Source organism: Lampris incognitus, chromosome 15 (assembly GCF_029633865.1).
Source record: "Lampris incognitus isolate fLamInc1 chromosome 15, fLamInc1.hap2, whole genome shotgun sequence".
Lineage (NCBI taxonomy): Eukaryota > Metazoa > Chordata > Actinopteri > Lampriformes > Lampridae > Lampris > Lampris incognitus.
Window position 1 is genome coordinate 36,932,860 of NC_079225.1, and position 25,784 is coordinate 36,958,643.

The window sequence follows — 25,784 nt, forward strand, 5'->3', positions numbered from 1 at the left end:
ATTTTTTTAATTCTTATGTGTCCGTTCTATCTGGTTTTTTTTTATCATTGCCTACTTTTTGTCTGTGCACTTTGGCATTATGTTGCATTTTAATGTACAAAACTATAGGTAATGTTTTGATTGATTCTTTCTGATACTGGTATATTTCGCTAATACTATGGTATTTCTAAACTATATAAAATTACGAATGGTATATATATATATATATATATATATATATATATATATATATATATATATATATATATATATACACTACCGTTCAAAAGTTTGGGATCACCCAAACAATTTTGTGTTTTCCATGAAAAGTCACACTTATTCACCACCGTATGTTGTGAAATGAATAGAAAATAGAGTCAAGACATTGACAAGGTTAGAAATAATGATTTGTATTTGAAATAAGATTTTTTTTACATCAAACTTTGCTTTCGTCAAAGAATCCTCCATTTGCAGCAATTACAGCATTGCAGACCTTTGGCATTCTAGCTATTAATTTGTTGAGGTAATCTGGAGAAATTGCACCCCACGCTTCCAGAAGCAGCTCCCACAAGTTGGATTGGTTGGATGGGCACTTCTTTGAGCAGATTGAGTTTCTGGAGCATCACATTTGTGGGGTCAATTAAACGCTCAAAATGGCCAGAAAAAGAGAACTTTCATCTGAAACTCGACAGTCTATTCTTGTTCTTAGAAATGAAGGCTATTCCATGCGAGAAATTGCTAAGAAATTGAAGATTTCCTACACCGGTGTGTACTACTCCCTTCAGAGGACAGCACAAACAGGCTCTAACCAGAGTAGAAAAAGAAGTGGGAGGCCGCGTTGCACAACTGAGCAAGAAGATAAGTACATTAGAGTCTCTAGTTTGAGAAACAGACGCCTCACAGGTCCCCAACTGGCATCTTCATTAAATAGTACCTGTTAGAGCCTGTTTGTGCTGTCCTCTGAAGGGAGTAGTACACACCGGTGTAGGAAATCTTCAATTTCTTAGCAATTTCTCGCATGGAATAGCCTTCATTTCTAAGAACAAGAATAGACTGTCGAGTTTCAGATGAAAGTTCTCTTTTTCTGGCCATTTTGAGCGTTTAATTGACCCCACAAATGTGATGCTCCAGAAACTCAATCTGCTCAAAGAAGTGCCCATCCAACCAATCCAACTTGTGGGAGCTGCTTCTGGAAGCGTGGGGTGCAATTTCTCCAGATTACCTCAACAAATTAACAGCTAGAATGCCAAAGGTCTGCAATGCTGTAATTGCTGCAAATGGAGGATTCTTTGACGAAAGCAAAGTTTGATGTAAAAAAAATCTTATTTCAAATACAAATCATTATTTCTAACCTTGTCAATGTCTTGACTCTATTTTCTATTCATTTCACAACATATGGTGGTGAATAAGTGTGACTTTTCATGGAAAACACGAAATTGTTTGGGTGATCCCAAACTTTTGAACGGTAGTGTATATGTGTGTGTGTGTGTGTGTGTGTGTGTGTGTGTGTGTGTGTGTGTGTGTGTGTGTGTGTGTGTGTGTGTGTGTGTGTGTGTGTGTGTGTGTGTGTGTGTGTGTGTGTGTGTATGTAAGTAAACTACTAATAAGACACGTTAGCCCCTAGCTAACGAGTTAGTGATGTCGCTTTGTGGTGCAGTTCACCTCGTATCGAATCCCGCACCAGGCAAGAAAATAACCGGTTACATTGGTGGCAGCGGTGGGATCCGGAAGTGTGCAGATCCTCAGAAGTCTCTTCGGAGCGCGGGAATAACAAAACGCGACACGACTGTAAACTACTAATAAGACACGTTAGCCCCTAGGTAACGGGTCTGACCCTTTAGACGAGCGGTTAGCGATGTCGCTTTGTGGTGCAGTAAAGAAAAGAAAAGAATATGTATAAAAACATCTGTTGTATAAATTTATATAATGCAAATTCTGCCACATTCTGAAGAAGGAAAGCTATGCTTGTCAGAAATCTCATCCAGTTTACATTTTGAAAACAACACAGGGACTTATGAAAGACAGTTGTTGGTGTAACTTTCCTGTTAGACGTTTCTTATTGCTATTATAGTAGAACACATTTGTAATTTGTGATATTGGGCTATACAAATAAAACTGACTTGAGTTACATTAGTTTAAATTACGTTACATTATGATTCACTTTAATGACCCTCATTGGAAATGAAACACATGTTGTATGTAATAGAAGAGTTATTTATTTGAGAGTGGGTGCTAGAAGCACCATGCTACACTGAGTGGAGTGTTTGTCCCTTTAATAAAACGAGTATTCCATCAGGATTAGATTTAGGGAATCAGAGCAGAATATTCTTCACCTGATATCAACCATGGACAAGTTGTACAATGTAGCCTATTGAAAAATTCCCAAATACTTTTTACAAACTGTAGAAATTCATCTTAAAAGAATAATGCACAAGTATCTAGAAGTTCATAACAGTCCTTAAAACAAATATCATATGATCCACAAATGAGAGAGTGCTCTTATGTAATCATGAATGGCAACAAGAAAACATTTAGGGCTATATTTGCATATATCTTTATATTCATTTGCATGTTGTGCCTTTTTGTTGGTTGCCCTCAACTGAGTAAGTTAATTTATATCCCCAAAATCTTCCAAACTCAGGCCAAACTGTAATAAATGCTCTGGCTCCATTATGTCCCTATGATTGGTAAGTCTGCAGATCAAGAACAGTTTAATTCAATAACATCCTGCATTGCATTATGTAAGTAATCACCTCAGGGAAACCAAACAAGAGCAAAGTCATTCAGAGGGTTCTTATTTCATTCACTTTTCACCTTCTAAGACACAGTTGCAATTTGAGTGAACTTGAATTTTTATGAGATGGATTTTGCGCACGTATATGTATTTTTGATACAATTTGCTTTTGGCTATTGTTAACCAAGAAAAAGGAAGTGCCTTTGAAATTCTGTCTAAAAATTATTTCATCTTAATCATGTTCATAATTACGGCAAACGTGTATTCGTAATAATACACACGCAAATAAACTAAAACGGCACTGCAAATATATGAATACCACAAATATATATAAAAGAGAAATCTGAAAATGTTTTGGAGTAGTATTCATGCATGCATGTATTTGTCAACAAGCTATTTCATTTTGTGACTTCTCATTAGGCACCATGTTGTTTAGCAAACCTGAGCAGAAAGGACATTTGAGTGATGTTTTAAGTATGTTTTCGTGTCTCTGTTGCTGTTTGGGGGAAACGTGTCTGTAAGACACCCTATGTTATGTTGTTAAGCAACCCTGAACAGAGAGGACTTTACAGTAATGCGTGAAGGATGTTTTCATGTGTGGACTGACATCTGAGCAAGTTTCTCTGTTAGAAATCAGTTATTTTCTGCATTTTGCTGCGGCAGCCCAGTGGCTGCTGGGCTAGGCTCCAGCATCCCCGCTACCCTGAGGGCAGGATAAGCGGTTTGGCTAATGAATGGATGAATGAATGAATGGATGAATTCAGGACCCAACGCCGTATCAGAACATCACCACTTAACAGGCTATCCGCTCTGCTATCGATTGCTTTTCCTCTGCTGTGTGGCAGACCGTTGTAGTCGATTCGCAACTTGTGCGATCGTATCCGATTTCGGAATTTCCTGGTAGGGAAGGAAGGGTCTGTGCGGAGAAGGGGGGGGAAATTATTGTCCGATTTTCCCTAAAAAATTTGATTTATTCGGATGCGATCCGCGTCCCCGCTCTGACCGTTTCCCACGCGGCTGACGGACCAACCGCAGCCCCCCTTTCTCGTTCCGTTTTCAGAGGCTCCGTGTAGGGCCACCGCTAAGGTTAGCTAGGCTCGGATCTCAGCTAACTCACCGCAGAAATGTCCGCCTCGGTCGGCTGCGGCTCGCCGTCGGCCCAGGACACGGCTCTCGTCAGCCCGGGGCCCGGCATGTCCATGTTCCGCTGGCTGGAGGTGCTGGAGAAAGAGTTCGACAAGGCGTTCGTGGACGTGGATCTGCTGCTGGGCGAGATCGACCCCGACCAAGCCGACATCACCTACGAGGGTCGGCAGAAGATGACGAGCCTGAGTTCCTGTTTCGCTCAACTCTGCCACAAAGCCCAGACAGTTTTCCAGCTCAACCACAAACTGGAGGTGAAACCCCCCACACACCACCACCACCACCACCACCACACTCTCGGTTTAGTGCTGGTTTAACGCGTTTCTATTTCCAGCCATCGCGGACTGAATGGATGGCGGTCAGCCCGCCACCCACCCACCCCTTTGTGAATCATGAATTCGGTTAATCTCTCTCTCCAAACCTTTTTTTTTGTTGCTAACTGGACTAAATCACGAGTCTCGGATAATGACGCCCGGGTTAAATGTCGCCGCTTTTGAAGCGATGCGATCGAAAGGTTAATTACACAGCGTATGACAACTGTCGCTGCTCTGTCGCCTGCCCCGTCCTGCTGCCCGTAACAACAGCAAGCAAGCCTGTTGACGTTACGCTGTCGGTTTCGTTACAAGTACGACCGGTCAACGAGACGACAGCTGTAAGCCCCTCCCCCTTTTCATCGGTTCAGTTACAAGTACGACCGGTCAACGAGACGACAGCTGTAAGCCCCTCCCCCTTTTCATCAGTTCAGTTACAAGTACGACCGGTCAACGAGACGACAGCTGTAAGCCCCTCCCCCTTTTCATCAGTTCAGTTACAAGTACGACCGGTCAACGAGACGACAGCTGTAAGCCCCTCCCCCTTTTCGTCGGTTCAGTATATATGTGAGAAGTCGCCACGGATTTGTCCACCTCTTCTCAAGTTAGGGGCTCGTTGAGCGCAATACTGCCCGCAGTGCGCGTCTGTAGGTACGGGATGGGCGCTACTCCATTAATCGAACCTGCTTTGCAGACGGGCTGTCGGATAAATAATTGATTTTGTTTTGAGGATAGGCAAAACTAGTGTGCTGCCATTATTCAACTTTGACTAGGTAAGCTTTAGTTTAAGGAAGCAAGGAAGCCGTTGTCTTATTTGACTATGATGGAGAGAGTGTGGTTTCTTTTTCTCTTTTTTTCTACAGTTGTCATCCTGACACAATCAAAGCAGCCGGATGTCCACGGTTAGTGATGTTGCTGGACATAGCCTGAATAAAGAGGGTTAGCGAAGCTGAGGTGGTGCTGGACGATATGGGAAATATCACAATAATCACACAGTATCTGTATCACGGTAGCTCCACACATATGGAAAACTACCATGTTCCAGGATCCACCTGAGGCCCGTCGCATTGAAACTGTTTTGTAATGTAATGGATAATGTCCAACCCAACTTGGGTTTCAGATAATACTCCCTCAAATACTTCATACCTAATTTTACATGACATTTTAGGGGCGATAGATCCTTGATGTCGTTAATTTAAACAAGAAAGTTGTGTATCATCATGATATGAAAATACCCCAGTTTCCTCCTGATTAAATGATAATATTGAATTATTCCCCAGCCCTGTTGTGAGGCCAAGCCTATTGGTAAGGAAATGCTCAGAAATGTGTATAGGTTATAAGGAAGGACCGTTATAGATATAACAAAACCATGTAGTTTTCTAGGTATCTTTATTTGAGTGGCTTGAACTTATTTATCTTTCGTCCCGTTTGCCATTGTTAAGTAGCATGTCATTGTGGTGGAACTGAGGATGTGAATCTGGTGGGTGTGGTCGGCCCGCAGGGTTTATCAGAAGGTAGTACTGTCTCAATTCTGAATACAGGTTAGCCCAGTGTGCTAGCCACATCAGCAAGTTATGCAGCTGCGTGTTGATAGATGACACAGTTCTGATGTTCCCAGATTAAGAGTCTGGAGCTCTCTCAGGTGGTCCAAAGCAGAGGTTTGATGGAGGCTCAAATTGCCTTTTTATAAACCAAGACAGCTCATGCTAGGCAATGCTTGCACTTTGTTGCTCAAGAATGAGCTGAATGGATAGTCGTTTGTCAGGATATGTGCCATTGTTTGTTTTCTGAGTGGATGATTTGTAAAGTTTTTATCCGTATTTATATCACTTGTGTAACAGTTCATAAAACTGTTCTTTAAGACAGATTCTTATCTCTGTTTTGCAGTCAGTAAATAGTCCGTCTCTTTTCTAGAAAATGAAGAGGGTTAACAAAAATGTGAACACAAAAAAGTTTTTTTTAACTAAACAGTTAATATAGGCAAACTGAAATACTAAAATACTAAGTAAAGAATACTATTCATTGAATAATAACATGAAATGTCCAATTTCAGGCATGTTCTCTGATAATTCTACCAAAAGTTCACAATCAACAATGAATATCCACGAAGTGCAAATATGGACGCCCTCCTCGTGTTGTATAAATTAGCATATCAAGTGTTCTAGACAGGCAGTAGAGTGAGCACAAGTACACACACACACACACACAGACACACACACAAACACACACACGCCTGTATCAAACGGTAAGAAAAAGGAAGTTGTTTCGATTGCTTTCAAGTTCCAACAGACTTGACGTGTGGTGTGCCAGAAGCCGGTAGGATAATCTCAGTTATGTCATCTGATTACATTTGCTGTGTAGAAATCAAACACTGAAACTTTACCTTATGTGTGTGATAATCTGCATTTTAACAATTTTTAGGATTTTAAAAGTTTAAGCCTTTAGTGTGGACCCAGCTTTAATTAGTCTCTTATCTAGCATGTTTTCAATTTCTATTTTCAATCTCATGGTAACACCATTGTACAATTGAAAGAGTTTTTAATTTCGACACCTTATCACCTTTTTTTTCCACATGCATGCAATCTCTTTGGTGTATTATATCCTACAAGTTAATTTGGGCAACAGTGATGTGACACACAGGAACACGTAGAGGTGTTGCCTCATTCGGTGGGCATTAGCACTCAACTCCACAAAGTAGACTTATTGATTTTTCCCATCAACCCTACTTGCTGTTATTTCCACATTTACTGTAATCAATATCTGGAATCTATCACCTGCTTTATTGCAATTGACCATAGATGATGAAGGAATAATCAGACCGTAACAAGCAAAAACACTGCTCTGTCTAGGCTAATGCCGTTATCTTTAATGCAGACATTCAAAAAGCATCCTGCGTAAAAAAAGAAAAAAGAGACAGCAATGGTAAGCAAGATAATCTGTTAAAAATAGTGAATTTAGGCTTCTGGATAGCATAGCGGTCTATTCCGTTGCCTACCAACATGGGGATCAGCAGTTTGAATCCCCGTGTTACCGCCGGCTTAGTCAGGCGTCCTTACAGACACAATTGGCCGTGGGTAGCCGGATGTGGGTATGTGTCCTCTGTTCAATCTGGGCGCCTGTTCGGGGAGGAGGGGGAACTGGGGCGAATAGCGTGATCCTCCCACGCGCTACGTCCCCCTGGCGAAACGCCTCACTGTCAGGTGAATAGGGGTGGCTGGCGACTCCGCATGTATTGGAGGAGGCATGTGGTAGTCTGCAGCCCTCCCCAGATCGGCAGAGGGGGTGGAGCAGCGACCGGGACAGCTTGGAAGAGTGGGGTAATTGGCCGGGTACAATTGGAGAGAAAAATGGGGAAAAATCCAAAAAAATAAAAGGAAAAAAAGGTGAATTTATTGCAGCAGATTAGCCTACCGGTTTGGTATATTAACCTATGATGTAGGCCAATGGCCTGTGTTGCTGCACTTGGAACAGTGCTCTGTGATTAGCCATGATAGATTGCATCAAAGTGGTTCAAAATCATCGGGGAGTGAATCATTTCCTATAGGGTATTTCTGGTTCATTTCTATGACTCCAGATTAATTTTACTGTGCCATTTCAGATCCCTCTCGGACAAAGTGACCCATGCATTTTTTAACGGGTCATCATTTTAAAAATAAGCAGCCTCTTAAGTGTTAATGAAGATTATATTACTGTAGATGGTGAAAACGTCTTCATAACTAGCAACCTGATTTCACTTGAGAAAGCCGAAATTACGAGCACAAGTTAACTAAAAATCAAATTTTTTCATAGTGACTTGTGTGTCAGCGGGGATGATAATGGTAAGTTGCGGCAGCAAAAAAAAAAAAAGTCACTGAAAATTGGTTTTTAGATGGTAGACTATCAAACAAATCTGTTGATTTTTTTTCACACTTTTTTGAGATTGCATAGATGTGATCTCCCTATAAAGGGCAGGACTTGCTGTCATGCTATACATTGTGTCTGGAAACATCACTGACGGTGTTCCAAGTACCATAAAAATGGTTAAAATAGCTCTAATATGCTAGAAAATTGATTAAAAGACTTAAGAGAAGATGAAGCTGGTCACTACTTGTTAATGTGTTGATGGCAGATAAAGACAGTCATAAATAATGCAACATCCAACATCCCGGGCGGCATGGCTCAGGAGGTAGAGCGGGTCGTCTAGTAATCAGAAGGTCGCTGGCTCAATCCCCGGCTCTTGCAGAGAGCTTGTCGAAGTGTCCCTGAGCAAGACACTGAACCCTTAACTGCTCCTGATGTGCAGGTTGGCACCTTGCATGGCAGCCTCCGCCATCAGTGTGTGTGAATGGGTGGGTGTGAGGCATACACTGTAAAGCACTTTGAGTAGTCGGTAGAATAGAAAAGAGCTGTATAAATGCAGTCCATTACAGTCATTTAGCCGACGCTTTTATCCAAAGCGACTTACAATAAGTGCATATAACGTAGGAAATCAGGAGATCTACTTGTCATCAGAGGTCATAAGTGTATCTAAAAAAGCATCTAAGAGCAAAACCAGTGCTAAAGTAAAAGTGCAAGAAAGAGATTTTTTTTTTAAACGAGTGAATACAATACCCTTGAAGGGTTACAGAAAAGGAATAGCCCACATTAAACAGGGCAGGGGTGATACTGACGAAATCAAATATCGCAATTTTGACCTCGATGTCAACAATGTGACTATTTTGGGGATGACTGTTGGTGCTTTCACAAGATCACACGAAAAGGTTTTTCAAAATGGTCATTGGAAATGAGGATATGATGACCAAGCAGGTAAAGGTGTCCATTGTCCATTATAAGTTCAGAAAATTGCATCTCTTTACTGTTATTTAGCTTTTAAGATCAAGGAATGAAAACATTTAAGTTATATCAAGATGTTATGATAACGGAAATCCCAGACAATATCTAGTGTCATATCATGATACAGACACTCTATTGATATATTGCTCAGCTGTAACATAAAAGTCATATTGTATTTTATAAAACAAGTGATCAGTCATCATAATGCCGTCCTCTTTATTCTAATTCCCCCGCACCTTAGCTACAAATCCCCACCAACCTCCCCCCCAGATACAACATCCCATGTTCTAACCGTACCTTGTTCCATTTACAACCCTCCACCCCCAGGCCCAGTTGGTGGACCTCCGTTCGGAGCTGACAGACGTGCAGGCAGAGCGGGCCGTGGTGGAGAGGGAAGTCCACGACCAGCTGCTGCAGCTTCACGCCCTCCAGCTGCAACTGCATGCCAAGCAGGGCCAGGCCGAAGACTCGGACTCCATCAAAGACAGACTGGTAGGTCAGGGAGGGGTGGACACATGCACACACAGGCACATGCTGACCACATCCTTCTCTAATGTCAGGTTGGTTTAGCTCTGCACATGGCTGGCAGACTCACAACTCATACCACCAAAGAATACAGGAACGAAAAACACTTTCTCTCTCTCGTGTGTGTCTGTGCAGTTTTTTCTGCAAATTGTATTCCAAAATTTAAAAATGCGACTTCAACTTCAACGGTCAATAAGTTTATACTATAAATCATATTTACTTGGAAGTTTCTTGCAGGCCCACACTACTGCTTTCTCATTGATATTCAGTGCTAATGCACTTGTTTCCCTACAATGTCTATCCACCTTATTCCTGGGGTGCTACTGTAGAAACGATTCTGGTTGTAACTTCCGGTGAAGCAGCGGAAGTAGCCGTAAGTGGCAGCAACCTCTTCCGAGTGGCTAGCCACCTACGATGGTCCGTTCAAATGCGTCTAACATATAGTGTTACATATATTGCTTTCCCTGTGATGGTCTGGCGGCCTGTCCGGGGTGTCTCCCTGCCTGCCGCCCAATGACTGCTGGGATAGGCTCCAGCATCCCTGTGACCCTGAGAGCAGAATAAGCGGTGTGGATAATGGATGGATGGATGGATATATGTATTGCTTTTTAGGGAAATAATATTTCTTTCTGTGTCATTAGCGTTGCCTGAAATAGCATTATGGAGCTCAGGTGCATGTTGTACCGCTCGCAGCTGTACTAATAACCAGGCTAAGCTAAATGTGCAACAATGCTTACATGATCTGACATTGATGTTGAGGAAGCTGAATAAATGTGGTCAGGTTTGCGACGCTCGAAACTGATGTGTTTCATCTTCTTCTGCTCTACATTCTTTCTTGTGCCTGCATTCCACTTCCTCTGAACATCAGTGCATGATTCCCCCGTCTTACTCCGTCAGTAATACATTACAATCAGCAGCTGCAACTGTGATTTACAAATAGCACTGACAAACGGCAACAGTGTCAGAAGAACCATGTAGGGTGGGGCGTCCGGGTAGCGTAGCGGTCTATTCCGTTGCTTACCAACACGGGGATCGCCAGTTCGAATCCTCGTTACCTCCGGCTTGGTCGAGCGTCCTTACAGACACAAATAGGCATGTGTGTGGGTGAGAAGCCGGGTGTGGGTATGTGTCCTGGTCGCTGCACTAGCGCCTCCTCTGGTCGGTCGGGGCACCTGTTCGGAGGGGAGGGGAGGGGGAACTGGGGGGGAATAGCGTGATCCTCCCACGCGCTACGTCCCCCTGGTGAAACTTCTCACTGTCAGGTGGAAAGAAGCGGCTGGTGACTCCACATGTATCGGCGGAGGCATGTGGTAGTCTGCAGCCCCCCCCCCCCCCCCCCCCGGATCAGCAGAGGCAGTGGAGCGGTGAACGGGACGGCTCGGAAGAGTGGGGTAATTGGGGGGGGGATGCTACTTACCGTCCACAGTACCGCAGCTGCAAGACCACCCTGGTCCTGCTACACAGGAGCACCTGGCCGTTTGTATTTCTCCTGAAGTGGAAAACAAAACCCAGGCCTGTTGATGTGGAATTACATGGCTCTGACTTTGTTCAATATCGGCTTTCAACTAAACACGGTTGTTTCCCACCTCCTTTTAACAAAATGCGCCCAACGTTGTTGCTTTGTGGAGATACTGATACACCTCGGAGCGTTTTTTCATCATCTCGCTGCCTGTCACAACAGACTCGATAAAGTAGCTAGATACATTACTACCGTATGTCATCCAAGGCTGCCTTTTCATATCATCCTCCATCAGCTATAGAAGGCGGCGGTATGACAACATTGTCGCGTTTCAGGGTTGACGGGCTTTGTTCCCACTTATCGATTTATTTTTGCCATCACTCACAAAGGCCGGTTGCGGTTCAGTGGTGTAACAAAGCAGAAGTCGGGCCCATAATTCACGCGAGGTATCACGGGAATAAGGTGGATATCTCCAGTTCTCTGTGCATGTTTCATGAATTACCTGCACGCTGTCTCTGCTGACCCCGTATTTGAATTCCTCTTTCTAATCTTTGATTTGTGATCTAATCTGTGGCTCCCTCTCTCTTTCCTCCCTTCTGCTTCTTACCAAAAGCCTGTATCGACAGTGGATGAGATGGTAAGTCAGTGCGTTTGTGGTGTGTCCGTGTGCATTTGTGCGCGCTTTAGTGCATTTCAGATGTGTTAGTATATGCCCTGCTTGCGCGTCTGTGTGTTTGGGCTGGTTACTTTCAAATGCTAACCATTCACGACTGAGAGAGCTCGGTCATATTCGAAGTATTTAGAAATGTAAAGCTTAACATGGCAATGCTTTCTGACCTGCAAAGCTTTCAGAGAGAAACACACTCGGGTGTTCAGTTCAAAGCGGTTTGGCCCCACATGCCACATGTTATTATTATTTATTATTTTTCATCTTTAGCACTCCCAAATCATTCTTCCTTGTTTGTCTTGATTTATTCTCTCTTCTACTTCTCTCTCTCTGTCGCTCTTCTCCCCCTCTTTCTCTCTTCTCCCTCTCCCTCTTTTTTCTCTCTCCCTCTCTTCTACTCTCTCTCGCTGTTGCTCTTCTCCCCCTTCTCTCCTCTCTCTCCCTCTCTCTTCTACTTCTCTCTCTGTCACTCTTCTCCCTCTCTCTTCTCCTTTTTTCTCTCTCGCTCCCTCTCTTCTACTTCTCTCTCTCTCTCTCTCTCTCTCTCTCTCTCTCGCTTTTCTCCCCTTCGCTCTCTTTCTCTCTTCTCCCCCTCTTTCTTCTTCCCCTCTCTCTCTTTCTCTCTCTCTCTCTCTCTCTCTCTCTCTCTCTCTCTCTCTCTCTCTCTCTCTCTCTCTCTCTCTCTCTCTCTCTCTCTCTCTCTCTCTCTCTCTCTCTCTCTCTCTCTCTCTCTCTCTCTCGCTCTCTCTCTCTCTCTCTCTCTCTCGTTCTCTACTTCCTTTAGCACCTAACATTCCAGCTCTTCAGAAACACGAGGTGAACGAGGATTGATATAGCCATGTCTCTTATTATGTCTCTTTGGTGTGGGTGTGCATCCATGGTTCTGTGTGTGTGTGTGTGTGTGTGTGTGTGTGTGTGTCTTAGGAGCGGGAGTTGGAGGCCAGTAAGAAGGAAAAGATCAAGGAGGTGAAGCTGGAAGCGGAGGTGCGTTTGCACAAGAAGGAGAACGAGGCCCTCCGTAGGCACATTGCAGTACTGCAGGCGGAGGTGTACGGGGCCAGGCTGGCTGCTAAATACCTGGATAAGGAGCTGGCTGGCAGGTAGTAGTTTGAATATTGTGAAGCGGCACTGTAATGTAACGGAAAGGTATAAAGCTAGGGCTGGGCAATGTGGACAAAATCGAGTATCACGATATTTTTGACCGAATGCCTCGACGTCGATATTTTGGCGGTATCGTAGAGATGACTTTTGGTGCTCTCAGAAAATATTTACCTAATGACATTTTTGATAAACACTCATTAGTAATGTGGGTATGATGTCCAAACAGGTAGAGACAAATGATAAACAGCTAGAACAGTCTAATAAGTTCAGAAAATTGCATCTTTTTACTTCAATGCAGCCTTTAAAACCAGAAAAAGACAACACTTATGTCATATCATGGTATTACTATATCCAAAATCCCAGATGACATCTAGTCTTATATCACCGTATCGATATAATATTGCTATATTGCCCAGCACTATATTAAATACCCCATCAGATGAAGATGGCACTGAGCCATCTCTGTTCTAGAAAGGCCTTTTTCCATCTTTCCCGCTTTTTGTGTTTTCCTTCTTTCATACTTTTTTTTTTTTGGTGTAGTGTTGACTAATTGTTCCCTTTCTCAGTTCCCTTTGTGTATTTTTTTGTATTATATGATATTCTTCTATTTTATATATAGTCTCCTGCAGCGGTGATGCCAAATAAAACTGGGGGGGGGGGGTACCTGAATATGTCAGTTTTTGGCATAGCAGGTCGGATTTCAGATGGTTCCTTGTTCGATTCATGACACGATTGTCTGTCGGTTTTACTACCAGAGTGCAGCAGATTCAGCTCTTGGGCCGGGACATGAAAGGGCCTGCCCATGACAAGCTGTGGAACCAGCTAGAGGCAGAGATTCACCTTCACCGCCACAAGACAGTCATCCGGGCTTGCAGGGGCCGTAATGATCCAAAGAAACCTCTACCTTCTCCTGTGGGGCATGTGAGTATTGGAGCTACTGATTAAATGGTTTCCAATGGCCTCAGACATTCATGCTCACTCATTGCTACCTCAAGCTACCTATTTTGCTGTTATTTGATGGCCCATGACACCATCCGCCCCAAAAGACTTTGGTTCACTCTTGGATTCCTCGGCTAACTATGCAGTTACCACAACAAACTGATACAGAAAACTTTCAAACATCACACATGCTGGTGGCAAATATGCCGGGTGTCTGCTACTGCTCTATATGAATTTACTGATCTTCCTTGCTTGAGGAGGGGCCAAATGGCACAATATTTGGTTCTACTATGATTTGATGTTGTTGCTGTTGCTGTTAACATTATTAAACAGTAGAGGTCAGCATTCAGGTAGATGTCACACATTGCAGTTTTAAATTATTATACACTCACCGGCCACTTTATTAGACACACTTGTCCAACTGCTCGTTAACACAAATTTCTAATCAGCCAATCACATCACAGCAACTCAATGCATTTAGGCATGTAGACATGGTCAAGACGATTTGCTGCAGTTCAAACCGAGCATCAGAATGGGGAAGAAAGGTGATTTAAGTGACTTTGAACGTGGCATGGTTGTTGGTGCCAGACGGGCTGGTCTGAGTATTTCAGAAACTGCTGATCTACTGGGATTTTCACGCACAACCATCTCTAGGGTTTACAGAAAATGGTCCGAAAAAGAGAAAATATCCAGTGAGCGGCAGTTCTGTGGGCGAAAATGCCTTGTTGATGCCAGAGGTCAGAGGAGAACGGCCAGACTGCTTCGAGCTGATAGAAAGGCAACAGTAACTCAAATAACCACTCATTACAACCGAGGTATGCAGAAGAGCATCTCTGAATGCACAACATGTCGAGCCTTGAGGCAGATAGGCTACAGCAGCAGAAGACCACACCGGGTGCCACTCCTGTCAGCTAAGAACAGGAAACTGAGGCTACAATTCGCACAGGCTCACCAAAATTGGACAATAGAAGATTGGAAAAACGTTGCCTGGTCTGATGAGTCTCGGTTTCTGCTGTGACATTCGGATGGTTGGGTCAGAATTTGGCGTCAACAACATGAAAGCATGGATCCATCCTGCCTTGTATCAACGGTTCAGGCTGGTGGTGGTGGTGTAATGGTGTGGGGGATATTTTCTTGGCACACTTTGGGCCCCTTAGTACCAATTGAGCATCGTGTCAATGCCACAGCCTACCTGAGTATTGTTGCTGACCATGTCCATCCCTTTATGACCACAGTGTTCCCATCTTCTGATGGCTACTTCCAGCAGGATAACGCGCCATGTCATAAAGCTCGAATCATCTCAGACTGGTTTCTTGAACATGACAATGAGTTCACTGTACTCAAATGGCCTCCACAGTCACCAGATCTCAATCCAATAGAGCACCTTTGGGATGTGGTGGACCGGGAGATTCGCATCATGGATGTGCAGCCGACAAATCTGCAGCAACTGCGTGATGCTATCATGTCAATATGGACCAAACTCTCTGAGGAATGTTTCCAGTACCTTGTTGAATCTATGCCACGAAGGATTAAGGCAGTTCTGAAGGCAAAAGGGGGTCCAACCCGGTACTAGCAAGGTGTACCTAATAAAGTGGCCAGTGAGTGTATATTTAAATTATATATTTGCCTACCTTGGAATTGATTGAGCCATATGATGTAAAATACATGTATTGGAAAATGCATGTTGTTGGTGCTGCTTCCCATTTCACTGGTCTCGTGTCGGGGAAAAATGACCAGACTAAACAAGTCAGTCAGAATTGGTTCCAGGTTCTATGTCACACCTGGACCTCTGTGAAATTAACCAGTATTTTTTTGACTCTGTAATTTGTAAAGTACACTTGCCCCTGGCCAGCTTCTCCCGACAGCCAGGTACCAGCCATCATATCGCGTCTATCTTCAGAACGATTAACCTAACCAAGAGTGTCGAGTGACTTGCAGCACCAAAAGCAAAGCCAACCGTGTTACATGCCACTCGGCAAACAGATCTGTACATGGTCTTCCACACTATGGGGATGGAAGAAGGGGTTGTAATTCACTGACAAACAAATGCCAGGCAGAAGTTCGCCTGCACACTATGGAGTGCTCCACCCACCTCTCTCCTGTCTAATCAATTTAGAATATGAGATTGTAAGTAACATGTAGACCACTGGGAATCATTTAAAATCTCATTCACTCATGCTGCCCAACCTGTAAACTTTTTTTGTCAGTTTTACATGTAGTGTTTGTGTCCACGCAAGCCAGAGTCGATATTCTGTGGAAGTTGTTTTTGCAGTACGCCGACTCGAGACAATACTGACCAATGCTAGTTTGAACAAAAGTCGTAAGAGTGCGCTGTCAGTCTCCTGTAAGATGCTTTCACGGGAGCGGGTAAGGAATGTGTCGGCAGCTCGCTCACGGCAGGTATTTGTCTGCAGCTGGAGGTTTATTTGTAAACCAGCAAAAGTAAACATGTTTAAAAAATGTCTGGAAAATGGACCGACATAGAAATAAGAGCCCTACTTTGTCTATGCAGATGATGAAATCAGTTGTTAGTTGTATGGTAGTTATGAGGAAAATAAAGAGTGCCAAAAAAAAATCAATAACTAAACAAATAGATAACATTACAGCTAGAACTGCTGTAGACATCCTACACAAGCGGAGAGCGAGATGGAGGACAATGGACATGTCACTTCCGAACAAACACTATCCGCGAGTCTTGCAGACAGTAGCTGTAATGTGTGAACAGGGAAAACCAGCCGCGGTCCTGGAAAAGGAATTTAGGCCATGTTACACATTGTATGTTTGAAAGTGGCCTAAAATTGAAACATGGGAAAATATAGGAGCTAAAAACACAAGACTTGCAGTTTGAACTTGTGTAAACTCTTTTTCTACTTTTGAAGTTATACTTGCTTGTTTACGTCTCAATCTTAATATTTTTAGGATCCGGACATGTTGAAGAAGACTCAGGGAGTGGGTCCTATCAGAAAGGTGGTGTTGTCCAAAGAAGACCACGAAGGCCTGGGAATCTCTATCACGGTACAAAGTCCAATTTCCTACCATCAGGACTGTGAATTTATTAGCTTTGTCTTTGCCGTTAAAATGCAATCAGAAAGCCGGTGCCAAATATATAGCTTCCTTGGGTAGGATGGTATTAATGTGTTAAAACAAAAAAAATTCATCATCACTTCTTTTTGGCCAAAACTTGCTGGAATCAAGCAGGATGGACCTGATGGACAAGGGTCAAGTTGGGCAAACCATTTCTCACTTAATTGCTTGGTTCAACAAAAACACAACATTAAGACTTTTATACATATATGTTTTTTCTAATGCTTAATTTTGACACCAAAATCAACATCCGGTTTAAGGAAAAATAGATACATACACCTCCCCACTGTTAAGTCGTGAATTTAAGAGAGTGATTGGCTAAGTAATGGCTACGTTAATGAGCACTTCACTGCTCATCGTACTTGTATGTGACAAATAAACCTTTGAACTATAGGTCTATATTTATATTTTTTGGTAACACTTTCTGTGAAGCTTGCATCTGTAACGCCCTATAAACATCTATAACGCCCTATAAGCATCTATAATGCCCTATAAGCATCTATAACATCCTATAAGCATCTATTGGATCTATAATGCCCATACTTTCCTATAATGTGTGTTACAGTGACTAACGGTTATGGCTGAAGACTGAAATAGCACTTAAGTGTCATTATGTATCTCTACAAAACTTAAGCAAAACAAGTTGGCTATGATGCGTTATGACATTTGACAGATAAACAGGCTAATGATGACATTTATAATGCATAAATCCGTTTTAAATTGACATAATGTATCATAAAGGTGGTTATGAGGGCATATACATGGTTATAATGAATCTTACAATGACTTATAGCTACACTTATAGGGCGTTATAGATGCTTATAGGGCGTTATAGATGCAAGCTTCATAGAAAGTGTTACTTTTTTTTTTTTAATAAACTGGATGCATGGTATATTAGTGCACCTGAGGAAACATTTAGCAGATGGGTGTCTCAAAGATAACCAACAGGGGGCATCACAAGACCTCCTAATTTCCAATAGACTTTGCAACATAAATTACAGCTGTCTCGGACCACCCTCGTCAACCATCTTGAATTCAGAATATTTGAACAACCCCCCCCCCCCCAAAAAATTGCCAACTTACAACCCTCTCATATCAAAAAAAGTTTGCATCTTGAAGAGATTTCAATTAAAACATGTTTGGTGAGCATCTGTTCACCTGCCCACTAGCAGGTTTACTTTTTGTCCTTTTTTATCCTAACATGCCGTCTTCAGACTCCATCTTTTTTTAATGTAACCTAGACTGAATGAGTGAATTTGGTTTGAGAGTTTTCAGATCTGGCGTGAGCCGGCTGAGATTTACGAGGATGAGTCAAGCTGCGTTTGACTCATCTTGACTGTTTGTTTGTTGAACGAATCTCCATCCAGGGCGGTAAGGAACACGGTGTGCCCATCCTGATCTCAGAGATCCATCCCAGCCAGCCCGCCGAGCGCTGTGGAGGACTCCATGTGGGAGATGCCATCCTGGCTGTCAACAGCATCAACCTGCGTGACGCCAAACACAAGGAGGCCGTCACCATACTGTCACAGCAGGTATGACGTGCACACACACACACACACACACACACACACACACACACACACACGCCAACCACAGAGATGCTGAACATCAGGCTGTTGCAGTAGGTCACACACATACACATACATGTGCACAGATTAGAAGCCCACTATAGAGCTGTTTTGGAAAAAGATAGCTATGAGTAAAGGGAAAAAGATTGGTTTGGCTCAATGTTATGATAAATTGCAGCTGTGCAATAAAGTTATATTGTTTCTTGAAACCAAGACAATCTTGATTGATAACAGAAAATTTGGCAAAATAATCAGGATAATCACTTTTGCCATAGTCATGCAGCCTCATAATGTAGTGACAGGTTCAGAAATAAAACGCGTGGAGAAAAGCACTTAATGCAAAACAAGCATTTCATCGTGAGACTAAATGTAAACTTGCTTTCATATAGTATTACTAACTTGATAAACTTGAAAACCCAATGACAACACTTGTATTGGTAACAAAAGAGCAGAGCAGGATCGTCCCATCCGGCATCTCCAGACAGGTCTGGGTCAACAGGAGCAGAGGATGCCGTACCAAACAGAATTGCCCCCCCCCCCCAACATCACCACACTGCCTTCAAGCAACCCGAACTGTAGTCCTGAAAGCAGAGGATAGGAAAGAGAGTCCAGACACACAACAGGCAGACTCATGCACGCAGTAATCATGCTGATGATGAGCAGATTACAACTGACAGAAATGCCAAAGAACCGGGTGAAAAGGTTGACAAGGTATTCTTCTCTGTCAGCAACTATTGGCACTTATCATATCTGGAGAATTCCCTTTTGCTTACACTCCTTGTACGGCCTTTGCCTTAATTGCTTTTGATTAAGGCCTGTCTGCAGAGTAACCTGCATCCCTGTTTCTTATCCAGAACATTTGTTTTCAGAAAGCATGTTTGCTACATGGACATGAAAAAAAGCTTTCTATGTGCTTTCATCCAGAGAGGGGAGATAGAGTTTGAGGTGGTGTATGTGGCCCCGGAGGTCGACAGTGACGATGAGAACGTGGAATATGAGGATGAGAGTGGTCACCGCTACCGTCTCTATCTGGACGAGCTGGAGGAGGGCAGCGCAGCGGCACACAGCAACTCCAACAGCCACGCTAACTCTGCTTCACTACAGAGTAAGTGTGTAACAGTGCCACCATACAACATATCTGCAGCTGATGCTGACCCCTAAGTTTGCTCAATCCATTTTGTTCATTTCCTATTTCGTGTGATTCATTAATGTCACTTGACACAGACCATCAATTGAGAGCTAATGGGCAGAAATTAAGAATTAATGTGTAGAAAAAATAGAAAAGTCAATGGCTTCGATTTTAATGTAATTTGTAATCATCCGTAGGGTACGTACACTAATCAAACTTGACATGAAATGCTGTCTTGGCTATGATATAATTATATCATATCACAGTAATTACTGTTCACTTCTTTAAAATTCCCACCGGCTGTGCGTCCAGGTAGCGTAGCGGTCTATTCTGTTGCCTACCAACACGGGGCTCGGCGGTTCGAATCCCCGTGTTACCTCCAGCTTGGTTGGGCGTCCCTACAGACACAATTGGCTGTGTCTGCGAGTGGGAAGTCGGATGTGTGTATGTGTCCTGGTCGCTGCACTAGCACCTCCTCTGGTCGGTCGGGGGGGCGCCTGTTTGGGGCGGAGGGGGAACTGAGGGGAATAGCGTGATCCTCCCACGCGCTATGTCCCCCTGGTGAAACTCCTCACTGTCAGGTGAAAAGAAGCGGCTGGCGACTCCACATGTATCGGAGGAGGCATGTGGTAGTCTGCAGCCCTGCTGGGATCGGCAGAGGGGGTGGAGCAGCGACCGGGACGGCTCGGAAGAGCGGGATAATTGGCCAAGAAAACGGGGGTGGGGGATTCCCACAGGTTGATAAATGAGTATACTCTGTCTGCTATTTGCTTTGAAATAAAAGCATCTGCTAAATGAGAAAATGTAAGACATTTCTTGCCACTACTAACTAGAGTCCAAGGTGATGCTGGGGGATGGAAGTAGCTGGCCTGAGACTCCTGTCAAACCTATTTGCTCTCTCTCGCTTCTTGTCAACCACTGGGCTTGGATGTCTGTTGCAAGTCCTCTCCCTGTGCATGTTCCCTGGTTCTGAATGCCCTTCTCTCTATATTTAGGCAGGATTTGAAGTTTTGTGTTATGTGAGGTGGTGTTGGGGTATTAAGGGTGTTACTATGCACCCTTTGTTTTGAGTACAGCAAGTCTGTGGTCCTGTTCTGCTTTTGCTTGCATTTGATGTACTCGGTGAAGTTGGGTCCGAACGAATGAGACGTGACTGAAGTTCCCCAGAAATCCCTGTAAAGGAAATTGGTTGTCATGTCTTTAATCGTGAGGGTTGAATAGGTGATGTCACGCTACCACTGTAGCCTTGATTGTCATGGGCAGAAGGTGAACACCAATAGCAATGGTGTGTGTGTGCGTGCGTGCGTGTGAAGAACAACCACAAGCCTACAGCCAACAGTTATTCGCGTTTCTGGTCCATAGAGTTAACAAAAAGAGCAACACGTCCTTATCCCTTACCACTACTTTTTCCGCCTGTCTCTGTGCACTGATTTGACCATCCAGGCCAAGACCAGAGTCTGGCATATTCCCCTGGAGCCAAATCCTGCTGAAAGACATAAGGCCAAATTCCTGATAACCCTTGTGTCTTCCTAACCAGGCCACAGAGGTCATCCATTTTGTCAGGCCAAGTTCTCATATTGCACATAACAATGGACAAAAGGTTGGGTTCAAATCTTTGCACACGCTTGGAAACTTGGGTCTGTGGCCCGGTGTTTTGTCTCGGGGCGATCAGCTGCATTCAGGTGAAGGACAGCATGCAAACTGTTAGTACGTCAAAAAAGAGAGGATAGCATGTTTATCGCAGTGTGTTAAAAAAGGAAAGAAAGGCATTGTATACTATAGAACAAATGATAAAATGTAAAACTGTATGAAACAAGTCAAGAGGAAGTTGATGACTCGCGTCCCTACTCGGGTACGATCATAATGGCATCCCAGTAGGTCTCATTCTTCATGTTTCTGTTTTTATGTATCCATCTTGAACATGATTGTCAGCACGCTGCCAGTTACCGGGATTGGCTACAATGTAGCCTTGTGAATTTTTGATGGAAATTCCTGTGAGGTTGTTTTTATAGGGTAAAACCTATGTAGCACAATATTTTCTGATATATTACCTAAACCTGGAGAACTTTGACAGCCAACATTTTGGCTAGTAAATCTACGTCACTTAAAAACTATATTGAGCAGAAATCTTGGGTTTAGTCCATATCACAGTGCCAGTTTATTGCACGATTAAGAATTACGTGTGAACAAATTTAAATAAATTAGACTTTTGAGAACCAGCAGCAACACCCTCTGTCCAGGACTGGATTGGTGTTTCAGTTCAGACCAATCAGGATCAGGCAACTAATTGGCAGTGGTTCCTAATTCTCATATCTCTGTTGAGCTAAGCATTTGATAACGTATTCCTTAACCTCTGTCTTTGTCTTTTTAACCCGTAGCCCTTGAGAAGATGTCAATAAGTGATGGACCAGAAAATGGGGATACAGGGATCTCCAGTGAAACCCCCTCAGAGGAGACCCCATCCAAGGCTGCTGAGTCCACAGACAGCTCCTCCTAGAGGGCTTGAGTAGAGATCCAGTCCTAGAAGACGGAAGGGTTACAAGCGTGAGAGAAAAAAACACCCTCTTGAAAATTGATCTCGTTTGCTTGGAAAATGGAAGAGGGCCTCCTGTTGTCCATTTTTTCCTCCTTGGGTCTGGGGTTTGGTCATCAATAGGGGCTGTGGGGTTTGCTGCATTACCCTTGGGAATAGTTAATGGTTTGGGAGGAAGCAATGCTATAAAACAGGGAGAGGTTTTGAGCTGCAAGCTGAAAGACCAAACTACACGTGTTCATTTTAAAAAACAAAGTATCTTACATATAAAATTATTACTGAGAGACTGATGTAAATCCACAGGATGGCTGTATGAATGATGTCACAAAATGATTGAGCCCAAAGCATCTGACTGGTTTAAAATGATGTTGAGGCAAAAGCATTTGAACGGACAGTTGAAGCTGTGGCTAAGTGTAGTTTTTCCTCTATATGTATAGTTACTGATCTGGTCATTTCTTCGCTTCACTGAAAACTACCCCTTCCTACAGGGCATGGACTGCCTGCAAATTCTTTTAGGGTCTTTCGGTGATATCTGTCAGTAATTGAGTGGGGTTTTTTTTCTCCCTGAGGTGAGAGGATGCGATCCTCAACTCAGTCCGCGTTAATGCGAGAGGACGACTCGGTGCCAATTTTGTGCTTTTAGAAAAGATTTTTGACCTTGGTGGAACGTTTGGATATGCAGACGCTGCCCTTCTTTCTTCAAGCAAATTATTTGTGGTTTTATCTTAAGCCAAAACAGTCGAAAAAAATACACATTAAAAGCATTTTAAAAGTCAAAAAAAGGAAAACATAATACGTAAGCAATTGAAAGCGACACACACATCAAGACTAGTAACGTAGGAACCTTCAGTCAGCCATCAGTAACTGAACTTAGAAGTCTCTCATCACATGGCCATCAAGAGTCTGTTAATTTATTAATTAATTTATTAATTTTGCTGTCAAGTATTTAACATCTAGCTTGGCTACTGGCATATCTAGTAAGTTTGGGGGGAAAAAAACTTTCTTAAAAAAAAAAAAAAAACAAACCCGGAAAGTTCAAATTCATCTTTGCACCTAACCTGTATTGAACAAATAGTGATGGTCATTGTCATACTTTCCAGACTTCTGACACACATATGAAACTAAAGTAAGGTAGATGAAGAAATTTTACTGAAGTTTGTGCTATCCTAGAGATTATCTTTACCTTTTCTTTTCTTTTTCTTTCAATTTTCCACAAAGGACGCTAAGAATATCTCCACGACAAGAGTAGAAACGCGCTACCTAGCTTAAGCATGGCTTCAGACAGGAGGCCAGCCATGTTGTTACTGTAGTTTAAACCAGCCTGACACGTCGCGTGGTACTCTCTCCGACGTTACCTGCGTTGTTCAGTCGAGCCTCCTTTAGGTATTTCATCTTGCGCGAGGCAGACTGTCTACAGACTGCTTAGAACGAGCGCGACAGTCTCATTCGTGTTGTTCTTCCTCCATCTTTATCCTCCTCCACGTTGTCAGCGAGAGACTTTAATACGAGAGTCTAATGAAGAGACTCCACTCTGCAGTGCAGTTTGCCATTTGAGCATGGAGCCATGAGCAAACCTTCCTTTATTTAACAATTGCAAGTACAGAAAAGAACAGGATTCCTTGCTATATTTGATCCCATACCGTCATTTTGGTGGTTGAATGATGTTTGCACACCTTGCATACTTTTTTTTTTTTAAATGTTAGACATATCCCAGTTTCAGCTGTATTTCGGACTCCTCCCTGGTGCCATGCCATGTTAAAGGCCGCGGCGGACTTCGTTATTTAAAAAACAACCCTCCCTGATATTTAATGCCGAGCAGTTCACTTAGTTGTTGCCTGTGTTTCGACCATTGTCTTCTACTGGTGATGAATTGATACTGTAGTCCGTCTAATATTCTGAATGCAATCAGTTTGTCATTTATTAAGTGTGCCATGGAATTGACAGTGTTGTTGAATAGCCTAATGATAATGATCGATTGATTCATGGTGCAATGTGAACCCACTTTGTCTTGAAGCCCCTACACGACATCCTATTACGTATTATGTATGATGCGACGCAGTGGCCGCAGGTGAACCGTTCAAGTAGATGGGGAACACATTTTAAGAGTCCGGCACAAACAGAGCGCCATGTCACAGACACTGTATTAAGTAAATGCTCAGCTGACGAATTTAAAAGTGGTGCAATATCTGTGTTTACTTCTGACACCTTTTGCAAAATAACATATCTTGACTTTTTTTTTGTTTTGTATGATTAATTTAGCTAAAAGTTAACATTAATTTCACTTTCCCCCTCGCTCTACAACTTGTATGCTGTGAAGTTGCCAGTCATTTGGCAATCATTAGTTTGTTTGTCCATTCTTTCATATTTGACTAGAGGAAAGTGAGAAGTGCCACCAGAAGTGGAGAGGGGAAGTATTTGCGCTCCTTTCCTTTTCTGTTACTCATCGATGTTGACAGACACGGTCAAAATAATGCAGTATAAACAGCAACTGGCATGTAACGCAGGCTTAGCGCACGGGTACGACCGGAGGAACGATCTTCCAAACTGTGTTGGCAGCAGGACCATTCGTGCCACACCGGTTTACAACGGGAAGTACAATGTACTCCTGAGGGTGCTCCGAGGAAGCCCGGCCAGGTTTTTGCCGCTGCCAAACCAAACGACTTACAAAGCAAACAAAGCAAACATTTAAAGGTAGACTTGATGTTGGCTTATTTTTTGTTTTCTCCTCTCCAAATGTCTGCTTTTTATTTGGGACGTCATATGAGCGGTAGTTTTCCTTATGGCATTTTCAAACATGCATTTTATTCCGTTTCATCCGTAAACTTTCATTTTCCAGAAACGTCAAAAAGAACATCTTCGAACACGGTCGAACCTTAAGAATAAGAAAGTGTCATGCACGGAAGATAAGTGGTAATTACGTTTATGCGACTCCAAGCGCTGTGCGATTGATTGATTGATTGATTGATTGATTGATTGAGAACGAGGCATCGACTTTGAAGTGATAGTTACTGAATTGACATGGATTGCAGCCGAGTTACGTGCAAGCTAATGCTCAGATGACTGTAGGCGGGCAGGGTGGTCTCTGCGTCAGACTGTATGACGGTGGCCCCTCGGGCTGACTCGAGGGTGAGGTTGGTCTCTGTGTGACCCACAAACAAACCCACGAGGATACGCCCGATGATGACTTGTCCTCACAACCCCCCCCCCCACCACCTTAAGTCGTGTCCCTTCTCATCCGGCGGTAGAGAATGTTGGCAAGGTGTCAAAAAGAGAGCACAGGTTATAGAAACGGACGTATAGCCTCAGCCTTCATCCTGAACACTAACAGACACCCGTGCTGCACGCGGCCATGCTGTACAATAGAGTATACATACTAAATCCTGGTATACGTACCATTGTCCCCCACCTTTCCCCCCCTACAAGTGCTTGCTACCAGAGTTCATGTGCAAATGGACAAGGACTAGCCTGTTTGTTACCGTATTCATGACCTATTACCTTAACGTATTCATGTGTTTGATTTCTCCCCTGCATTTTTTTTTTCTATTTCTGGTGGGGTTTTTTTCAAAAAAAGTTTTATTTATCAACTCTTCCGAAATTTGGTATGCATATTGTACAACCCTGTAGTGACTGTATACAAGTTTTAGGAGTTGTTCCACCTTTGAATAAAGTCGATTTCTGATAGTGTTGAGGTGTTGTCCCGTGTCTGCACTTCTTCTGAGATATGAGGGGAGACAGGTGCTTCGTTTTCACCGCGGGGAAACTCATCTCGGTGCAAAGATTTATTCCTTATTTCTATTCCC

General features: G+C 43.2%; 1 protein-coding gene across 2 annotated transcripts; it reads left to right on the top strand.

Annotated features, from left to right (window-relative positions):
- Nucleotides 1–1,891: 1,891 nt before the first annotated feature.
- On the top strand, nucleotides 1,892–25,663 carry gopc (golgi-associated PDZ and coiled-coil motif containing). 2 transcript variants are annotated; one of them, XM_056295091.1, is made up of 9 exons: nucleotides 1,892–4,110; nucleotides 9,307–9,471; nucleotides 11,577–11,600; nucleotides 12,555–12,730; nucleotides 13,487–13,652; nucleotides 16,590–16,685; nucleotides 18,122–18,286; nucleotides 19,247–19,427; nucleotides 21,830–25,663. In XM_056295091.1, the coding sequence occupies exons 1-9, from the start codon at nucleotides 3,838–3,840 to the stop codon at nucleotides 21,946–21,948; spliced, it is 1,365 nt and encodes a 454-aa protein (XP_056151066.1). In that variant the 5' UTR covers nucleotides 1,892–3,837; the 3' UTR covers nucleotides 21,949–25,663. The 2 variants fall into 2 exon arrangements, with proteins under 2 accessions (XP_056151066.1, XP_056151067.1); XM_056295092.1 differs by lacking the exon at nucleotides 11,577–11,600.
- The last annotated feature ends 121 nt before the right edge of the window (nucleotides 25,664–25,784 follow it).

Excerpts from the sequence above, each read along its gene's own strand:
- gopc (XM_056295091.1), top strand. The coding sequence starts at position 3,838 with ATGTCCGCCTCGGTCGGCTGCGGCTCGCCGTCGGCCCAGGACACGGCT. Across the intron at positions 12,731-13,486 it reads GATAAGGAGCTGGCTGGCAG|AGTGCAGCAGATTCAGCTCT; the intron begins GTAGTAGTTTGA and ends TTTTACTACCAG. Across the intron at positions 19,428-21,829 it reads TAACTCTGCTTCACTACAGA|CCCTTGAGAAGATGTCAATA; the intron begins GTAAGTGTGTAA and ends TTTAACCCGTAG.